The 21,715-nt window shown below is 47.5% G+C and overlaps 1 protein-coding gene across 2 annotated transcripts in view; it reads left to right on the plus strand.

Annotated features, from left to right (window-relative positions):
• HSDL2 (hydroxysteroid dehydrogenase like 2) overlaps positions 1–21,715 on the plus strand; it is a 732,267-nt gene that overhangs the window by 201,685 nt on the left and 508,867 nt on the right. For both annotated transcript variants that reach the window (XM_069630633.1, XM_069630634.1), the window contains exon 3: positions 17,615–17,713. In XM_069630633.1, the coding sequence (XP_069486734.1) occupies positions 17,615–17,713 (99 nt within the window). The remainder of the gene's footprint in view (positions 1–17,614; positions 17,714–21,715) is intronic.

The raw sequence follows: 21,715 nt of genomic DNA on the forward strand, positions 1-21,715 counted from the left end.
CATGTTACAGCAAACCATCATGTCGTCTCACTTTGACTTGGAGGGCTATCTGACCTATACCAGCCCTGCCACTAAAGCCAGAAAGGGTTGACCCAGTGGTAGTCTGGCAATGGCGATAGACAATTACTTAAATATGATAACGGAACTAATTTATACTTCAGAAATTTTAATGGATGTGGACATTTCTTCCAATACAACAAACTCTGAAGTACTGTTGGTAAATTTGTATTGAATCCCTCAAAGTCGGTCATTGAATCTGTTCACTTGGTTTTGGTAGACCTCTTTGAGGCCTGGTTATTGAAGGGTCATGATCATCCCATAATTGTTGGTGGGGATTATAACTCTAATAGTGCAGAGGGTTCTCAGCTGAATGCATCTACAATGAAATCTTATTCTGCCAACATGAGTATCAACAGAGGGGCTATTTGAAACTTCTTTGTCGGACTGGGAGTTATCCCAGCTTGAACTAGAGATTTCTGATGGCACTTATATTTGTACGTGGCATAGAGATATGTTATGTTCGTGGATCGACTATTTCTGTGTGTCCACTTGTTTAAGATCAACAAGTGGCCCGTTAAATTTTTATGATCCACAATTGGGCAACCATCTTGTCTTCTATTTTGCATTCTGCTTCGTTCATTCTGCACATGAGTTGTGTTCCACTTTGTCATGTTTGTCCGTTGACAGAGGTGGACGAACACTGAAATGGAACAATAGAATGTGCCACAATTTTACAAACCTTCTGTTTGAGGCTATTGATAACTTTGGTTCATGGTGGAATATATGGCCAACCACTTATGGGATGATTGAGAAATTTAAGAACATAAGAGCAGTAATAAAGTGTATGATCTTGGACTATGACCAAACAAAATTCTACACTTTTTCCCATCAGTATGATACAAAAGCCACTACCTCTAAGAGGCTTACACACAATAGTATAAAAAATCTTAGAGCCAAGGCCTTAAAATATATTGACGATCGGATAGCAAAAACAACTATATATCAACGCCACAGAAAATGGAACTATATATTAAGGATAATCAAAGTATGTTGGATCATCTCTTGGCCACAAACGGTCATCAATTCTGGGCTTGTGTAAATAAAACTACAGGACGTACTCCCACTCCCATGGAGGTCCAATTTCTGAAAACATTGGGAATGATTTTTGTAGGGAAAAGTTTTTGTAGCCTACTCTTTTATGTGGGGTACGTGACCAGACTATGGGCCCTAGGATTCCCGGTACTTGCCCTTGGACAGAGGAAGACATTGAGTGGGCTATTATTAAATTGAAACCATCCAAGGTTCCTGGCCAGGACGGCTTACCTCCCTTTGTCCTGAAGAATGCTCCAGCCTTGTGGATCCCTTTCTGAAACGTTTATTTTGACTATATTTTTGAGACACATAATATTCCACCTTCATGGTCTCAGTCCATCATTTCAGTCATTAAAAAGGGTGATCCCGGCCTTCCTAAAAACTATAGAGCCATATCCCTAATTGATTCCATTAGTAAGGTATTTTCTATACTTAAGAGACCTTAACTCAGTTGTCTGACAATTTTCTAGCTTGTCTAGTTTTCAAGTTGGGTTTAGAATATATGGGGACTGCTCTTAATGCGACTGTTTTGGCTCATTTATTTCAAGTTGCAAAGGTTCTGTTGGATATATCCTCTGCTTGTGACTGCGTAATACAATCTAACCTTTGGACCAAACTTTTAAACTATAATGTTCCACCTAAATTAGCTTCTCCATAAGAATTTCTCTTTCTTTCTTTCTCTTTCTTTCTTTCTCTTTCTTTCTTTCTCTTTCTCTCTCTTCCTCTCTCTTTCTCTCTTTCTCTCTCTCTCTTTCTCTCTTTCTCTTTCATTTTCTGTCTCTCCTCCCCCGATCCCCATTCCATCGCAAGTAGCATTAAAGCAGGGGTGCATAATGGCACTTAAGTGACATCGATAAATTGTGGCAGGCCAATAATATTTCATCTCTGAGGTTAGGCCATCTGAGTTTGCATTGGCTAGCCTTTGCAGATTACTTGATTTCTGTTGTTGTTTGTTTACAGAAGAGCCTTGGTTCTGCAGCGTAATTTAGACTTGTTTTTACAATACACTGCAGTTAATAACTTGCAGCTAAATGGCTCTAAATCCAAAATCGCCATTTATTCTAGCCGTGCCAAACCCAAGGTAATGTGGTGGATTTTGGGAGAGGAGAGAGTAGAGTGTGTTCAGTATATAAGATATCTGGAGTATAATCTTTCCAACATCTGCCCTTCAGTTATGTGAAGAGCTACCCTGAATGACAAGCTCTGCCCCTCATTTTCCAAATGAAACGCTTAATCTCACAAGTTTGTACATTCTCCAGCATTGGATCTTTCATGGATTCACATGCTTAGAATAGTCCCCGTCGTCAAACTGGGACCCCTCGGTACACATATATAGCCTTTTCGAATAGGAAAACTTCCGACACTTTTGTGTCCTATCTATGTCCTTTTAGGACCCGCCTACGCATGCTCCGTAGGCCGTCCCCGTATAAGAGGCCCGCCCCCGCGGTTCCCCTTCAGATTTCAACCGTCTCCAAAGTAGTGGGATCTCCTCGCGTTGTCTTATTATTTTGTACAAGGTTGCATTACTGGAATTTGACTACAGAAAATGTCCTCCGTGTCAGGAAAAGCGCCGTTCCGCCCATGCGCGACGTGCGGCTTGAAAAAAGTTTACGAGGGGGACGGACATATGGATTGTATATATTGCCTCCACCCTCATCATTCGGCGGATAACTGTGACATATGCAAAGGGTTTTCTCAAAAAACCCTCAAAGACCGCAGTCGACGACTGGTGGCATGGCTGAATGATGGAGCGGGGGCATACCCCCCTTCGGAGGTAGGCTCCACACAATCGGCGAAAACATCACGCCGCGCTACCTCGTCGGAACCACCGGCGAAGAAATCTCGACCGACGGAAAAAGAGTCGTCTGGAAGTCACTCAACTAGAGACTCCTCGTCAAAGAAATCATCTTCATCAAAAAAGCATGAAAAGGAAAGGAAATCCTCCTCGGGCGATCATCATAGATCGACCACGAGTCGAGAGTCGAGTAAAAGCAAGCCAAGTGTGGAAAAGGCGGGACCACCAAAACCAGCTGCTAACTCACCGTCATTGACGGCGGCCCAGTCATCGGCATCCACCCTGCCACTTACGCAGGTGGCATCCACCGTCCCACCGACAACGACGTCGACGATGGCCTCGTCGACGGGGGCTCTACAGGAGGCCTGGAGGCCTGAAGTTTTTGATCCAACCCCCCCGGATACTTTACTACAAGAACAGGCTGTGTTGCTGTCCTCGGAGGACGAGAATGAGAGAATAGCTGGCCCAGCAGACCTAGGGCTACGAGTGGCTGACAAGTCGTCGATGAGGGGATCCGTTATACCGGTATCTGCCCCTCTTCTCAATCCTCAATCTGTTTTGTTGTTGGAAATTCTGTCCATGCTTCAGTCGTTGTTACAGTCGTTGGACCAGAGACTACCTCAGGCAAACCTACCACAGTCACCCGTCGACGAGCCGGGCCCGTCCCGTCAACCAACGCACCTACGCACGCCAATCTCAGCGCTGGCACAAGAGGAAGGTGAGCTGCCAGATTCGGAGTCTGACAGGGGAGCCATGTCGGATATCTCATCATCCCCCTCCAGGGATCCAACCTGGGAGTCAGAGGTGGAGTTGGAAACCCCTAGAAGCCCAGCTCACCCGTCCCCTCCGGACAACATTGCGTCATTCCATTCTATGATGGAGAAGGTATGCAAAGAATTTGGTTTGTCCCAGGAAGAACAGAAACAGGACTGTTTTTTGTTCGACCACATGGGTAAGAGAAGGTCTGCCGCTCATTCCCATCTGAAGATACTGCAACAAGAGGTAACACTCATGTTAGCAAAGGGCGTGATAGAATTAGTTCCAACATCACAGAGAGGTCAAGGAGTCTACTCAAGATATTTCGTCGTAAAAAAGCCAAACGGCAAATGGCGTCCCATTTTAGACTTACGCGATCTCAACAAGTCTTTAAAGAGCGTAAAATTCAAGATGCTCACTCTGCAGGAAGTGATCCGCGCCGTTCAAGAGGGGGATTTTCTAGCGTCCCTGGATTTAAAGGACGCGTATTTCCATATTCCAATGTGTCGGAAACACAGGAAATTCCTAAGATTTGTAATAGGGCGGACTCACTACCAATTCACGGTTCTTCCTTTTGGGCTCAAGACCTCCCCCAGAACGTTCACGAAATGCCTGGCTCCAGTAGCGGCCTGGCTAAGGAAGCAAGGCCACCATGTATACCCATACCTCGACGACTGGCTGGTAAGGGGATCCTCCCCAGCGTCGACCAACACAAGTTTACAAGCCACCATGCAGCTTCTACAACAGCTGGGATTTGCCATAAACTTCGAAAAATCCTCTCTGCAGCCATCGAGATCGCTGGTATTCCTGGGGGCACAGTTCGAGACCCAGTTAGGGCTAGTGAAACCTTCTCTCGACAGAACCTCAAGACTCAATCAACAAGCATGCCGACTACGGCGAAACACCAAGATCTCAGTGAGAAAATACGTTTCGGTCCTAGGGGCCATGGCATCCTGCATCCATCTGGTGGAAAACTGTCGCCTATTCATGAGGCCAGTCCAGGAATTCCTCGCGGACCGATGGACGCAGGCTCAAGGATCGTGGTCAGACAAGATAACCATCGACGACGACAAGCTGCTTCGGACCCTTCAGTGGTGGCAGAGTTTCCACAATCTGAACAACGGCGTACCCCTACAGGAGCCGGAGTTTCAGCGAACCATAGTCACGGACGCGTCCCTAACCGGATGGGGAGCTCACATGGGTGCTCTCCAAATGCAAGGTCGCTGGTCTCCGACGGAGTCACTCCTACACATAAACGTGTTAGAGCTCAGAGCAGTACGATTGGCCTTGAAGGCATTCCTACCACACATCAAGGGCTCGCGAGTACGAATACTGACCGACAATACAACGGCCATGTTTTATCTGAGGAAACAAGGAGGGACGCAATCAAAAACTCTTTCCATAGAAGCCCAGAAAACATGGCATTGGGCATTAAAGCACGAAATTTCCATCGTGGCTCATCACCTTCCAGGAGTGAGGAACTCCCAAGCAGACTCCCTCAGCAGAAGCATGGCCCAGATACACAAGTGGGAAATGGACACAGTTCACCTGATGAAAGTGTTCGAGAAATGGGGTCACCCCCCTCTGGACGCCTTCGCGACCAAAGACAACAAGAAATGCGAGCAATTCGCAAGCAGATGGCCTCAAGAGGGCTCCAGGGGGGAGGCATTCTCCTTCCCATGGACGGACATGTTCCTCTATGCTTTTCCCCCGTTCCCCCTCATACGGAGGACAATACAGTGGATATGCAGATACAATTGCTGGGTAATTCTAGTGACACCATACTGGCCAAGGCAACCGTGGTTCTCCGACCTGCTTCACCTGTCGCTGGAACATCCCATAGGGTTTCCCAAAGCCCCAAACCTACTATCCCGGGAAAAAGGCACGGTGTGGCATCACGACCCGGACAGTCTCAACCTTACAGCCTGGCTCCTGACTTTTCGGCTTTCGGTGCTTTAGACGTTTCGGAGGATTGTCAAAAAATTCTGCAAGTGGCTAGAGCCCCTTCTACAAACAAATCCTACTCCTATAAGTGGCGGAGGTTCTGTGAATGGTGTAGGGGACAACGGGGCCTACAACCGTTGTCGGTGACGCCGGAACAAGTTCTACCTTACCTGCTCCTCTTAGCGGAGAGGGGATTATCCTTCACATCGATAAAGGTGCACCTGGCGGCCATCTCGAGGTTCACAAGGAAAAGGCAGTCGTCTCCTCTATTTAGCGACAGACTTGTAAAACACTTCATGAGAGGTTTATTTCGAGCTTTTCCCCCGGAAAAACGTTTCCCCCCGACTTGGAGTCTCAACACAGTGTTGGCAGGCTTAATGAAACCGCCTTTTGAGCCTATGGCCACGTCCGACTTAAAATTCATTTTGTGGAAATTGGCATTCTTGATTGCTGTCACATCAGCTAGAAGAATCTCGGAACTGCAAGCGCTGGTCGTAGACCCGCCATACCTAAGATTCTTTAAGGACAATGTAGTCCTGGCAACTAATCCTATGTTCGTCCCAAAAGTTCCGACAGTGTATCACAAACACTCGTCCATTGTTCTCCCTACTTTCTTCGCCACACCATCATCGGCAGCAGAAAAAGCTCTTCATACCCTGGACGTTAAGAGGGCTCTGAAATTTTACCTACATTGTACACAGGAATTCAGGTCTACTAGACAACTGTTAGTCGCGTATGGTCCGTCGACGAGAGGAAAAGCAATCTCTAAACAAGGATTGGCTCGATGGGTCTCATCGACGATTGCGTTTTGTCACTCTAAGGCCGGAAGGGCACTGCAAGGACATCCTAGAGCCCATTCTACAAGATCAATGTCCTCCTCAACAGCTTTATGGGCAGGAATTCCGTTGACGGACATATGCCAAGCTGCGGCATGGTCAGTGCCCCACACGTTTACCCGCCACTACTGCCTTGCCAGGCAGCATGCGGACGAGGTGCAGATGGGAAGAGCTGTCCTGCGCCATCTGTTTCAGTAAGGTAAGCTCCACGCTGTGGAGAATCTGTTGTCTACCTTTTTTAATGACAGTTTATTTTATGTGGGTAAGGTTATATGAGGTAACTTATTCCTACTGTACATATGCATTGTGTAGTATGTTGAGGGTATATTACATTACATTCTCACCGCCGTCTCAAGTGTTACTGCTATACAATCTGTTCTAAGCATGTGAATCCATGAAAGATCCAATGCTGGAGAAGGGAATAGTTTCTTACCTGTAACTCCATTTCTCCAGCATTGGTATCTTTCATGGATTCACATGCGCCCACCAACCTCCCCGGAATGTAATGTATTTAATTGATAAATTTAACCCTTCCTACTTTGGAGGGCCGAAATCTGAAGGGGAACCGCGGGGGCGGGCCTCTTATACGGGGACGGCCTACGGAGCATGCGTAGGCGGGTCCTAAAAGGACGTAGATAGGACACAAAAGTGCCAGAAGTTTTCCGAGGGGTCCCAGTCTATCGACGGGGAATATTCTAAGCATGTGAATCCATGAAAGATACCAATGCTGGAGAAATGGAGTTACAGGTAAGAAACTATTCCCTTCTCCATTCTTCCTGCTTTGAGATGCTACTTGTTGAAGATGGAGCCAGTCCTCTTATTTGGGCTTGACATGCCACTCATTGACCTTGGCAATTACCTAAATGTCCTTCAAGGACCACTGTGGAAAGAGGTTCTGGGTCTTGCTTTCTCTATACCCAACACAATTATGCGCCACAAGCTAGCCCTTAAATCTTTACAAGCACGTTCTTTGTAGAGACAGTTGTTAAATCATAGAAAGTTCTTTCGGCCTCCTGAAAATTTGCTTTATTCTGACATAAGCAAAATGGTTGCGGATTCTTCTATACATTCAATAAACTTGTTCAAGCGCAAGATGAAGGCCATAATACTTACCATAAGCTCCTCGGAGGAGGAACTATTAAATCGTCCTAGTATTGTGAAATCCAAGCTCTTTAGGCATGACTGGATGTTGACTCTGGACGCCATAAAATCACTTAGTATTGTGAGTAAGAAAAATTTCTCTGGAAAAAGGAAGATCTTTCATCGTATTTGATTTTGTTTTCTGTGTAGCAAAATATGAGCACTCTGTATGCAAGATTGAACCAGTTGCCTACTAGAGAGCGGATGAAACGCGGGAATACCTCTAACGGCTTAGGGACTCCGATGAATTCCACAGGGTTAGTGGAAAACTTGTGCGATTGGGTTTTAGGCTGTCCTAACCTGCATTTTAGTAGAACTAGGGTTTATAAAGAACTTGACTTTTTTTTGCTCAGAATTTTCCAGGAACTTATTTTGGGCCAGATTGATGTGGGAGTGAAAATGTCTCTTTATTAATTGCTTTGTCATTTTTTATATTATGTCTTCATTTGTTTTGTGTGATTTGTATTGCTTTTGTATTGTATTGTATTTTTATTTTTTATTGATCATACATAAAATGATCAAAGTGAAATTGTGGAAGTTGTGTAAGGTTTTTCTTTGTAAACCGTATCACAATAATACCAAAAAAATGATTTGTCAGCATGATTCCACAGCAGTTCACAACATATTCTGGTGGTCTTGCCACTTCATCAGTTATTGACCACACCACAGTACTTAAAGGACGTCTACCTGGTCCGCTCACCTGCCAGGTCTGCCACTACAAAGTCATTGCCCTGGTATACTCTCCTGCCAGGGCTAAAGAAAATCCTAAAACTCCAAAAAGTGTGTAAGTTTGCTTCAACCAACTTTGGGAAATTCTTTTGACGTCCAACTACTTCCTCTGGGAAGACATGACACACATTAGTGCTGTTTGTTCCACACTTGTGATTGCCACATGCAGTGCTGGGGAGTGTTCTCGGGGTTCCCTGCTCGACTTTCTTTGCTGAAGTCTTTTTTTTATTTTTTCTCTGCCTATTGCTGAGGAGGTGGAGTAACTGTACAAATCTTTTAAAATCATTACTCCCTAGCAGAGCGCTGCAGAGTGTCGTTGGCTCTGGGTGGCCTAACTGCACCTGCCTGTTTAAAGGAAGAAAAGATCAGATCCAATCTACAGCAGAGAACACGAGGCGGGTTTAAGAGCCACCATAAAATGACTAGGGATTCAACCCTGAGCTCCCACCACCCCATATAGTACGCAGTAGTGCACATAGAGTACGCTAGCTGAGGCTAATAGACAGTGGTTTCTTCCTCTTGAAGAAGAGACTGAGTAACCAACAGCGATCGCAAGAGGAAGCAAAAGATGCAAATACATGGTACCAAGACAGAGGTGGGTGTGGATTGCGCGAGTCTGATTAATGTTTTGAAAGATAAGAAACTTAGATAGTAACAGACTTTGATATTGATATTTTATTTGTATCACGCACGTACACAAGTGTTTCAGAGCGCGGCAAGGGAGGGGAACAAGGGAGAACAAAAACAACAATTTTACTAGGCCCAGTGACATCGAGAACGTGCAAGTGCATGGGAGAGGGAAATGGGAAAAGTGCATGCAAGGGAGGGAGAAGTGGAAAGTACGGAGCAAAGGAAAAAAGATAAATAATAATAAATAATAAAGGCAAAAAAGGTGGCATTGCAGCCAGCAAGTGGCAAGTGCTGGTTTTAAGGTAGCAGACAGGGTATGTCTAAGAAGTGCAGGGAGAAAAAGGGGGGGAGATGTATGGGTACAGATAAAGACCCCATTGCAGGTGGCAGGGTGAGCAGGTACCTGGGCCCGGAAGACAGAGGGTAGGCCAGGTTCACGGTGCCGAGAAAGAACAGATCAGCAGGGGGGAGGAGGGGTGAAGGCAGAAGCAAAGAGGAAGGTCTTGAGGTGCTTCCGGAACTGGAGATGGTTCTCCTCAAGTTTCAGAGTGGCAGGGAGGCTGTTCCAGATGGAGGACCCAGCCGAAGACCGAGATCTACCCCCAGCTCATTTCTTTGAAAAACGACTGACCCTGAGGGAGTTAGAGGAGCGAAGAGCTTGAGAGGGGAGGAATTTGCAGAGGGATAGCTGGAGGTATTTTGGACCCAGGCCCCAGAAAGCCTTCTGGACAACGCACAGGGTTTTGAATTTAATCCTTGCATCCACTGGGAGCCAATGGACAGATTTCAGGGCTGAGAGATACGATCCCAGGGCTTGAGGCCAAGGACAAGTCTTGCAGTCCTGTTCTGGATTAGTTGCAAAGGGCAGAGAGTAGAGACAGGTATATTTAGAAAGAGGTTGTTATAATAGTCCAGCCTAGAGAGAACCAGGGCTTTGGAGACAGTGAGCTTCTGGGGGAAGGCGAGGAAAGGCAGATTACCTCTTAGGAGGTGCAGTAGGAAGTTTAACTTTTTAGAGACACCAGAGGTGTGGGCAGAGAAGGAAATGGTGGATTCAAAGATGACCCTGAGTTTCTTGACCTTGTAGGAGAGGAGGGCCAAGGGAGGCTGGCCAGAGAGTGAGGGGAAAGGAGGGTGAAGGTGTGCCGATGAGGAGGATCGCCATCTTGCTGGCATTCAGGCAAAGATTATTGGCGGCACACCAATCTTGAATGGCAGTTAGGCAGTCAGAGATGAGAGGAGGTGGCTGTGGGAAGCCTGAAAATTGTTGTCAGCATAGCACTGGAAATTGGAGCAGAAAAAGGCAATGCAGTGGGCGAAAGTTACCAGGTATTGATTGAAAAGCCAGAGCGAGAGGTTAGACCCCTGGGGAACACCACAGGAAGGACCCAATTTGGACCTGGGAGGGTCGATCAGAGAGGAAAGAGGTCAGCTAGGCCAGAGCCTGATCAGTGATACCCAGGTTGTCACGGAGACGGTTGAGCAGGATGGTATGGTTGATCGAGTAAGATGAGGACAGAAAGAATGTTAGTCAAGGTTGAAGAGCAGATCTTCACATATGTTCAGGAGAGCAGTTTCCGTGCTCTGGCAGCTCTAAAGCCAGACTGATGGTGGTGGAGACAGCCAACAGAATCAGTATGAAGGTTAAGCTGCGAGATGGCCAGCTTTTCAAGGAGTTTGCCCAGAAAAGGAGTAATGGAAATAGGGCAATATTTCTTAGATTTAGTATTAATCCTGGTATTCGATTATGGCGCTCTAAAGAGCGTAATGTTTACAATAATTTGTGGCGATATTAAATATAGACTCTATTGATAAAAAGGTCAGATAATTGAGAACTTCGAAATTGCCAACCAAGATCAACAAAGAGCGGCCACCTGGGTTATTGAAATGGAAAGGAGGGACTTTCAAACGGTCGAACAAAGGGGGATGTTCCAGCAATCCCTACCTGGGCAAATGGGGTGCAATCTCGGGTCTTGTACTACTTTTTTATATCGGGTAATATCCTCCATTATGTGGAGACATTCCAGGTAAGGCAGATGAGAAAGAGCGATCATTGGCTTATAGAAATGACTTGGAATGTAACAAAGAAGTCAATAAATAATAATTGGCTTCTTGATTTAGAACTTTCTCAGGCAGGAAATGGACTCTATTTAAAACACGAGGACATTTCAGCCCTGACAATGAAATATGAGTGTGATGGAGCACTCTGGCAAGGCAATTGATGTAACCAAAAGTGTAGTCTTTATTGACTTTTTACAAACAAAAAAAATAGTTCAAGCAGTTTGCAGAGAAGAAAATAAAGAAAAAAGATCTTCCCAGTCAGGCTTCTGACTTCTCCTTGGTTAGTGCCAGTATTAAAGTCCTTGGACTCTTCCTTGGGGGATAAGGTTTAAACCTGGGTTCAGTCCTCGTAAGCCGAGCGGTAGTTGGTTCCTGTCTCTTCGCCTCCCATACAGTTCTGCAAAAAGCAGGAGAATTCCCTGTTAGTCCTTCTTCACTATCTGGTTTGTATAGGGGCTGGTCCACTCTGGCCAATCAATGCTCTCTATCCAGTTAAGTCTTGATAAACAATCCCCACCCCCTTCCTTCTTTCCTGCTGGTTGCCATGATGCCCTCCATCCTTGCGCCTCGAGGTGTGGACTGAGATGAGTACTGGGGTTTGGGTTTTCATCTTTCTCTCTGGAACAAAGTTTTCCCTTGTTGTGGGGAGTTTCAGCCAGTATTGGCAATTGCTGTTCGTGCAGCATTACATATGGTTTCTCCGCCCTTCCCTGAGCCGTGGTCGTGCTACAGCGGGTTGTTCGTATCGCCCCGGACCTTCCCTTCCCCGCCAAGCACAGCGCATGTGTTGGCCGCCGCCTCCTTCATTGTTTGCTGTAGCTGTGTTTTTATTATTGTTGCCGGCTCGAGTGACTTCCTCCTTGCCACGTAGGTATACGCTCAATGCCAGCAGCAGTTCCTGCTGCGCAGCGGGCGAGTCTCCTGATGCCTGCAGCATACTGCCGGCTCGAGCGACCTGGCTCATGACTTTGTCCGTGGCGAAGTCGGCGCCCCACCATGAGGGTTCGTCGGTTCCCTCCTATGACTTGCTTTCCTCGGACACCTTCTCCGACTTGCTTTCCTCGGGCCCCTCCTCTGACTTGCTTTCCTCGGGCCCCTCTTCTGAGACCAAACCGTTACAATGAGAGATTACTAAAACATAATGACCCAGGCCTAAATTATATGTCCTTACTATTGGATTATAAAGAGATAGCGGGGCACAAGCAAAAGATGCGATGCATTTGGTTGCTTAAGACATCCTGAGAAAGAAAAGTACAAAAATTGGTTAAGATTTCATAAAGGAATAATGATGCAAAATAATGCTGAGCAAATGCTGAGAGCTATAGCAAAGAAAAACTCAAAACAAATCTGGCAACTGATAAATAATAAAATCTTTCCTCAATTGGCCATAATGATCAACGCCGTAACAGAATCAAGCTGGACTGAGTACTTTGAAACCCCGTTTGCACAGATGGTTTGCAATGGAAAAAGCAGATGCATAAAAACAAACAAAAAAACTAGAGCTTTCCACTTGAAATGTAAGACATAGAAATGCTAATAAAAAAAAAATTCCTCAGGAGCTCCAGGCCTGGGCGGCCTTACAAATAACTTAAGGCAGCCCCGGTGGAACGGTCCCATTTTATTTTTAAATTATTTGAACAGATAAAGGTTCAAGGAGACATACTAGACTGCTGGAGATTGGCAATAATTGTGCTGATATTTTAAGTCTGGAGACAGGACAAACCCACAAAATTACAGGCCCTTAGCCCTGCTGGACGTTTTGGGCAAATTATTTGCCCTATTTGATTTTGATGCACTTAAAAAAAACTGGCTGAGCAAGACTAGAAGACTGGATCTGTGCCAAACCAGATTCGTAAAAGGGGTCGGAACCGGCTTGAACCTATTCCTCTTAAATGCGTTAAAGGCCAACACCATGGTGAAGGGTGTGAAAACACATGTAGCCTCAAATGATTTAAAACGCTTTTGATAGTGTAAATAGACAACTATTATGGCTTAAATTGGAGAATTGCGGCTGCCCCGAAGATCTATTGTTAGCAATGAGAGCGTTATACATGTCAACAAGTATTCAGGTTAAATTGGATTGAGGGGGCATCTTAAAAATCTATTTTTTCAGAGGTCTTAAGTAAGGCTGCCCCTAGTGAAACACTGGATACCGCACAGGCCTTTCCTCCCTAAGTTAATAGGCTCCCATTGTCATGGATGCTCTACGGTGGGTGTCTCATTTTGGATCAAATCCGATTGGTTTGCAGCACAGGCTAAATCCCCTACAAAAACTATATGGACAAAAATGACCTGGAGATAAACATTAAGAAAACATTCTGAGTTTAGTATCTCTGAGAGGGAAAAAAGAAACTGCATTTACATGGCACTTGAACCATGAAATCCTCAAGAAAGTCAAGTTGAAGAGATATTTGGGTATGTGTATTAAAGTATTAATGATGGCCCATGGGAGTTAGAACTATCGGGAAGAATTAAAAACTTGGTAGCTCAAGGCAGTCTGATTCATGGGAGATTTTCTGTGTCACCAGTAATTACCTTTTTTAATTCGAAGGTGATGCCCATGCTAATTTATGGAGCAGAGGCCTTCTTATTTCTACCTTTTACCAACATCAACGCCTTCTGTGCCCAAGTCTAGTTTATTCAACGACTCTTGCCTCAGAGGGCCTGATGTACCAGAAACAGCGACTAAAATGTTCCTTTCCAAATATTCAAGTCGGCCAATTCACTCTTCGCCCTGGATCCCCCTCAGCCGGGCTCAGATCCTATTTTCAAAATTGGCTTCTCTGTCGGGTTCAGACCAACTTCATTCACAGGCATGCCTCAGTCGGGTTCGCATTTTCCACAACAATATCTTCTCGGGTGTGTTACTCATCACCTAGGATCTCCCTCTTCCGGGCTCGGACCCCTTTTCTATAATTAGTCTCCCCTCAGCCTGGCTCAGACCAATTTCAGTTTACAGACGACCAAAGACTTTAGAATGTGCACAGGATTCAACTTAACCCGCTGCAGGACCACTTCGATTTCACAGTTCAATAATTTGTAAACGCTCAGGGGGTACCAAACAGATACCTTCGAAGTGAGCACCCACGTAGCGCCAGACCACTCTGTATCTGGTATCTATTTCGGTTTCATAAAGTTCAATCGTATACAAGTTCTCTTTCTTCATACAATGTTGCTGCTTGCAACCTTGAGAATAACACCGTCCAGTCTATCAGTTTCTCCAACTCACCGGCTATGCTGAACTCGCTGGTGTTGCTTTGCTGTCGGAGTCAAGGACAGTACCATAGTGGCAATCGCTTCTCCCCGCCTTGGCTATCAATGCGGGAGGGACCTGTGTACCAACACACACTACACCGTTCGGCAGCTGCAATTCTTTCCCTTAAGGCTTCTTGAAAGTCGCGGTCCTTTGTTGAAATGGACAAGGGTAATTCCCTCCTTGTTGTCCTCTCAGCCCTCGCTGCCTTTCTCCACGATTTAAACTGCCATTTCTGAATTGCTGCTTCGTCGTGTTTTGCCTTGCTCAGAGTGTGCTTTCGTGCTCTGCCTTTTATCTGTGTGGGGAAGTGTGATTGAAAGTCAGGTGTGTGTAATTATCAGTAATGGCCTTACTCTGCCTAATCTTCGCGTTGGGACATGTCCGGTATACGGCTCTCGCGTTAGTCCATTGTTGCTCACGAACTGTCCATGAGAAAGTGTCCGTTTCAGGAAAGGGGGGAGGGTTGAGTTTCTAGGTATCCTACCTTGTAGGATGGGGAAAAGGTGTTTATATGAAAGGGGATGCTGTGTCTCACTCTTCGGTGTCCCACTTCCACTCCCCGATGACCCCTTATCCAGGTGATCCTCCAGCACTGGTCCAACCCCAGGAACTGGATCCAATAGTGATTGCTGTGTCTTGGTCACCTGGATGACTGATCCCTGTGGACTAGCGGGTGAGACACCTTCAGGTTTCTACAGAGCTGTTTGAAGTCCCTCAGGCTGTGGAAAAGTGTTGGTGAGAACTGCCGGTGTACAGACACAAGCTGACGAGCTGGCCTCCACTCGTGTATCCGGGAAGCGGAGCGGTGCTGACTCGGCTCGCCGTGGCCAACCCAATAGAGCAGTGGAGTAGCAGGTTGGAGGGGGTGCATGAACCGGCTCTCTGCGCAGGCTCCGGAGCGAAGCAGCAGCAATAATGCTGCAAAAGGACCCAGACATGCATGGCACCCGCTACTGCCCGGGAGCATGGCGAAGGAGGAGGACGATGGCCTACCGGCAACAAGGAAGAGCTGGCGTGGGGCCCGGCTGGGCTTGCACCACCTGGCCATGGTGGAGGCAGTGCCCGTAGTGTCCAGAGTGGAGCTAGCACAAAAGGAGGAGTGGATAGGCTGTGGTGAAGAGCCGGTACACCCCTGATACCAGGCTGTGGCGGCGAAGAGAGTGGCGCGCCCACCCCCCCGAAGTGGAGGGTGCCCTCCAGATATAAGGAGACAGCAACACAGGGGCGGTGAGGAGGAGGGGTGCCCAAGCCGCTTAGTGCTTATCAAAGTGCCCCTTCTGGAAACTGGGCAGGAGAGGAGGGCGACCCTTGTAAGTGGAACATGGAGAGGGGCCTGGAGGGAAAAGATCTGGGAACACAAGCATGCAAAGCAGCAGAGGCAGCATACAATCACAGACTCCCTCAAAGAGTGCCTAACATATGCCCAGCATCACACTGAATGAGGTGAGGCTGCCCACCGTGGTCCTGGAAGAGATGAGGTGGAGGTGGCTCTCTAGGGGAGTACACAATTGGGCGCCTAACTGACCATAGGAGAGTGAGAGCCTGGTGCAGCACGAGTAAGAGGGACTCAGTCCAACCAAAGGTGTTCCTGGACCTGCGGCCGGAGTAGGAGAGGAGCCCAGCCCATGAGGGACGCAAAGCAAGGCTGGACAGGCTCACATGACAGTGGCTGGAGGCAAGGAAGGGGGCGCAGGAGAGGAGTGCTGGGTGTCCGCCCCCGCACCTCGAAGGGGGGGGGGGATAAATCCCCTGTGCTGAGAGGGGCCCAGACATCCACTGTTCCTCTTGTGCAGCAGTCCCACCAGAGAGGTCCCTGAGGAGACTTCCCCCAGAGGTGCTCAGAGAGAAAGGTGGCTGAAGCCTGGTGGGTAATCGTGAGGTGGTGACGGAGGCGGGATTGACCTGGTGCCGCTGTCCCCCACCTCCACTGAAGACAGGAAGGGAGGACTGGCGGCGGGACGTGGCACAGATTCGGAGGGACCCCCACTGCGTGAGATCGTCAGCAGCCTGGAGCCTCAGCGACTGGGGCAGATGTTCACAGCCAAGGCGAGAACCATGTGGACACCAGGAGAGGCGAAGGGGCTAACAAAACTGACCCAGGAAATTTTTTATTTTTATTGTTTGCTTTTTAGGCCCTTCTACAATAAGAATATACTGTTTTAAAGCGCCCACAGGGCAGGGAAGGAGGGTGGGAAATACATAACAACACAATATTAAGAGAAGAAGAGGGAGAGGGACGAAGAGAGTCGGGGCTTGTGGGTGAGCCCTGGACGAAGTGCTACGAACGTTGGGTGCTACACAGCCTGGGCCGTTGCAGGTGTTAATGTGAGTCTCCCGAGCGGAGGGTTTGCGGATGCAAAGTGCTGTGGAAGACTGGAGCTGGGAAGAATTGGTGTGGGGAGGTCAAGCCCCCGTAGATGCATAATAGCCAAGGACACTGATTCAGCAACTGTGGGATTAGCAGAGCATAGGAGGAGTAAAAGAGGAAAGTCTTGAGGAGCTTCCGGAATTTGGTGCCAGAGGAGGGAAGTGGTCTCGAGGTAGAGTATTTGGTGAGATAAAGTTGAAGATAGTGTGGTCCCCGGGCCCAGGCAGCCTTGTGAATGATGCAGAGGGATTTTAATTTATTCCGTGCAGCAACCAGGAGCCAGTGGACATTTTAATGCAGGAGAGATACGGTCCCTGGCCTTAAGGCCAACATTTTTCTGCCCTATTCTGAATAAGCTGGAGGAGTTGCAGAGTGGAAGAAGGAAGATTCAGGAGGAGGCTGTTATATGGTTATGGGTGGGTTTGGGGCTTTCTCAACTTTACTCCCTTGCTAGCTGTCGTTACTGGAAGAAAGCCTTTTGGTGGTTCGAAAGACTGGGGTCTAGGGTGAGAGAAACACCTAGCCCATTAAGAAACAAACTATTAAGGGTTAAATTGGGCAATAGACTCACTCCGGCAAATCACCAGCTCCTTGGGGCCTGGGAATTTGGGAGCTTAAGGTCTGAGCTTTCCACCTACTAAAACCTCAAGCGTGACGGGTACCTGCAGATTAGAAGGAGGAGAGAATACTCAAAAAAGTGAATCTTTAAAGCTGTGCTTGGTTATTGTATTCTCCCAAACAGGCTTCAGAATCCCTGGCGTGGGGTATTCGACGGCCAGGAGCTTAGGGTTTCCAGTAGCAATCCTAGGGAGAGCGATGATGGAACGATATAAGATCTTTGGCAGATTTGTGAAATTGCCTGTCTGACAAGGACTCCTTCCAGCATTCACGTCCAGTGTCTTGAAGTGAAGCTTGCATTATGTAACTACAGCTGGTGATTAAAATATTCACAACTTTCTTTTTTCTTTTTAGATTGGTTAATTTTTTTTTCTTTTTGATGTTGACAGTTATAGCAGCTGGAGGAAAAGCCTTGCCATGCATTGTCGATGTTAGAGATGAGCAACAAATCAGCGATGCAGTTGAGCAAGCAGTGAAGATGTTTGGAGGTAATTGTACGGCAGATTTGTTTCTTGTCATTGATATTGATTAATAGACCTGTGCAATTCTGCAGTGCATATGTCCTTAAGATGCTGCTTTGCTGTCTTATTTTATTTGTGATACTAAACTGTCTGCAACCAGATCAAGCATTTGACATGTGGGAATGTTACCAGATAATTAATGCTTCCAGAACCGTTTTAGAAATGTGTGAGCCTGGACGAATACACAAACGCAGTTCTGTCATGTGCCTTCTTCTCCATGCATCCTTTGTCCGCTATATTTCCTGTTCTGAATAGTACCGCCTCCCTTTATCCATCGTGAATGTGTCACCTTTGACTTCTTAAATCAGGCTAAACATTTCTGACAGTTCCTCTGCCAATGAAAAATTGCTGACTTATTTCTTTCTCCCTTTTTCATTCTCCATAGTAGAGTTCATAACCTAACAATTCTGCTTTGTTTCCCTTGTAGTCTAGGGCTTTCTCCAGCTAGTTTTTGCAGTCCCTTTCTGTGTTTATTAGCTTTAATCTCGACATACTTTACCTTCTTGGTTATAAAAAAAAAAACTTTACTTTCCAGAGGTTTGTTTGCTTTCTGCAACAAGCTTCAGGCATTGCTTCAGTACCATTTCTAGCTTTTGTCTTTTGAGTTATTTCCCATTGAACAATAATCAATGTGAAAAATGGTCTTCACCCCCTTTTCTTGGTGTCCGATATGCTTTTGTCCAAGCTGCAGTGGCAAGTCAAATTCTGTGGTTGCTTGCTCCCACCTCACTTGCAGCTCACATGGATGTTGATGGACTTTCTGTCTGTCACAAATGGCCTCAAGAACACACCAACTCTCAAAGACCTTTTAGGGTTTTCACTTTTACAATGTTAAAGTGGCTCACTAAAGGCCATAAGTCTCTCGCCTAGTGAAGGCCATCCCCTCCCTAACCCAGGTGTCCCTCACACCCAGGGATGGTCTCTAGAGACTGGTATGCCTCTACTGTCTAAACTTCCTAGCTAAGGGTGATTGTCTAAAGGCAAACACCTTATCTGTGTCTCCCTCTGGGAACAATCTAGGTGGTGTGGTGGGTAAGAAGTGGTGCATGGACGTTTTCAACAATGATGTATTAAATAATATGAAGAAGGCCTATCTCTCCCTATAACTATGGGGTGTTCCCTACCTACTGTCCAAAAGTAACCCTCTGACCCTACATTTTATTTATTTTATTGGACATTTGTATGGCGCTTTAGACGGGTGTTTCCAGGCGCCATAAGACGAGATGGGAGTTTGTGGGGGGGGGGGATGGGAATCTCAAAAGCAGAACAAAATAAAAGTTTGTAGTGGCCTTGTGTCAATCCTACCATGCAAGTGCATGCCAAGGTGATAAGTTCAAGGGGGATGGGGGTAGAGGGAGAATTGTGGGGGTGGGCAAGTGTTGGGAGGGCCATGACGGAAAGTGCCAGGGCGCAGAGTGGGTGAGGGGGGGAGGACCAAGTTGGGCTAGTCTGGGAAAGGGAGCCCGAGGGCAAATACTGACAAAGGATGCTGGCGGGACTGGTAGGGGGTGGTGTGGCCCCTGTATGACTCTGAACGGACCAGCGGCAGATGGATCGATTAGCACACGGGGGGCAGAGGGAAGGAAGAGGAGAAAAGGAAAGTTTTCAGAAGTTTCATGAACTTGAGGAGAGTTGGCACAAGTCTGAGGGGGGCAGGGATGCATTCCAGGGCAAGGAGCCAGTCGAGGAAAGGGATCTACCTCCCACTCTCTGCTAGGAGAAACGTTTAAACAGCAGAGAGTTGGAGCCAGAAGATTAAAGGACTGTGGCCAGGAGGTATTTAGTGAGGAAAAGCTGGATGTAAGGAGGTCCCAGGCCCCAGACATCCTTGTGGATGAGACAGAGGGTCTTGAATTTAATCCTTGCGGTCACCGGCAGCCAGTGGATAGATTTTAGGGCTGGAGAGATGCAGTCCCTGGGTTTGAGGCCAAGGATATAAGTCTTGCAATCCTATTCCGGATTAGATGAAGACAGGTAAGAGGCAGGTTGAGGAACAGGCTGTTGCAGTAGTCTAGCCTAGAGAGAACCAGGGCTCTGGAGACGTTGAGCTTCTGGGGGATGGTGAGGAAAGGTAGAATGCCCCCAACGAGATGCAACTGAAAATTGGACTGGTTGACAAGGTCCTTGATGTGTAGAGAGAGAAGGGGGGTAGTCAAAGATGATCCCAATGTTTTTGCCTCACAAGTGGGTGAGGGGAGAGGATCCAGGGAGTATGGCCAGAGAGTTGGGGGCAGAGAGGGAAACGAGGAGCAGGGGCTCCAATGGGGAAGCATCTATGTCTTACTGCCATTAAGGCAGAAATCATTAGCAGATCACCATGCCTGAATAGCAGTGAGGCAGTCAAGTATGAGGGAGGAGGTAGAGGAGGTAATGAAAGTAGCTTAAAAAAGAGCGGTGTTGTCTGCGTAACACTGGAAATGAGGGGAGAAAGTGGATATCAGGTGGGCCAGAGAGGCCAGGTAGATGTTGAAGAGCCATGGCGATAGAATAGAGCCTTGAGGGACGCCACAGGTCGAGTGTGATGTGGAGGAGAGAAAATTACCCATTTGCACTTGGGACGGTCTTTTAGAAAGGAAGGGGGTCTGCCACGCAAGTGGCCTGTCTGTGATGCGTAGGGTATCATGGAGAAGGTCTGAGGATGGAGTGGTTGACTGTGTCAAAAGCAGAAAAAAGATTGAGGAGGAGCAGAGCACATGGTGTTCAAGTCCAGGTTCGAGAGTAGGTCTTTGCGGTTGTTCAGGAGAGCAGTTTGCGTGTCTCTGGCTGCTCTGAAACCGGACTGCTGGTCATGGAGGCAGCCAGCTATTTCGTTGTGGAGGGTCATTTGGAGGATGACCAGCTTCCCCATGAGTGTTCCCAAACAAGGGGGCGATGGAGATGGGTCGATAGTTAGCTGACCAAGAAGGGTCAGCAGATAGCTTTTTTAGGGGAGGCTGCAGAAGAGCGTGCTTAAGGGGTTGAAGGAAGGAGCCAGTGGCAAAACAGTGGTTGCAGAGGTCAGCCAAGGCTGGAGCGAGAGAGGCGGTGCTATGGGAGAGGAGGAGGAGAGTATGGGGGGGCTAGAGGGGCCCAAGAGAGGCAAGAGAAGGGGGATCTGAGAGGAGCAGATGACGGCGAGGACAGGATGACCAGAGTTTTGGAGGAAAAGTGGGCGTCCAGTACTGAGCAGAATGCCTGGGAGGTAGGAGGAGGGCTGGAGACTGCGGTAGGATTGGCAAGTTCCTTGCAGATTTTAAAGAGTTCAGCCATGCTATTGGTTGCTCCAGAGATGCAGGCTTGGACATGGGCCCTCTTCTTGGAGCAGATGGAGAGACGGTATTGCCTTTGGAGAAGGCGGCTGGCCAGTTTGTCAGAGGATTATCTAGATGCCTGCCACTACCGCTCTGCGAAATGAAGGGAGGAGAAAGAGACAGATTAGAAACTGAAAGACACTATAACTCACCTGAAGACAGCAAGAAGAGTTGGAGTCGCAGCCAGTCCGGACCTGACACAAGGGTGCACGGACAAGTGAAGAAACTAGGTCCAACGGAACGCCCGCACCCACAACGCGCCCCCCGCACAGAGAAGCAGGACGGAGAGTTCTACGCATAAAAACCTAAGGTGAGAAATAACCCCAAGGGAGGGGATTTGGGATCAGAGGGAGGTGGGAGTCCACCCACGACTGGCCTAAATCTAAACACTCCATTCTCCTGTTAAAGGCGCTATCCACCGCCCAGCACATAACTAACCAGAGAAGGTCCGGGATAGCGCACAACCACCCATCCAGCATCGTGTGGCGCCCCCGTGGATACCAGGTGAGCGTAACAGTCGCATTAGGAGAGTTGAGATGGATGCTCAAGTCCCCAATGGAAGATAAGTTTAGGGGAGGAGGCAAGAAGAGAGGACGACAGGTCAGCCCATTCTGAGAGGAAAAGAGAGGACGGTCCAGGGGGTCTGTAGTTTGTAGCGAGATTAAGAGAGAAAGTACAT

This window comes from Ambystoma mexicanum, chromosome 6q (assembly GCF_040938575.1).
Source record: "Ambystoma mexicanum isolate Mex_15411 chromosome 6q, UKY_AmexF1_1, whole genome shotgun sequence".
NCBI lineage: Eukaryota > Metazoa > Chordata > Amphibia > Caudata > Ambystomatidae > Ambystoma > Ambystoma mexicanum.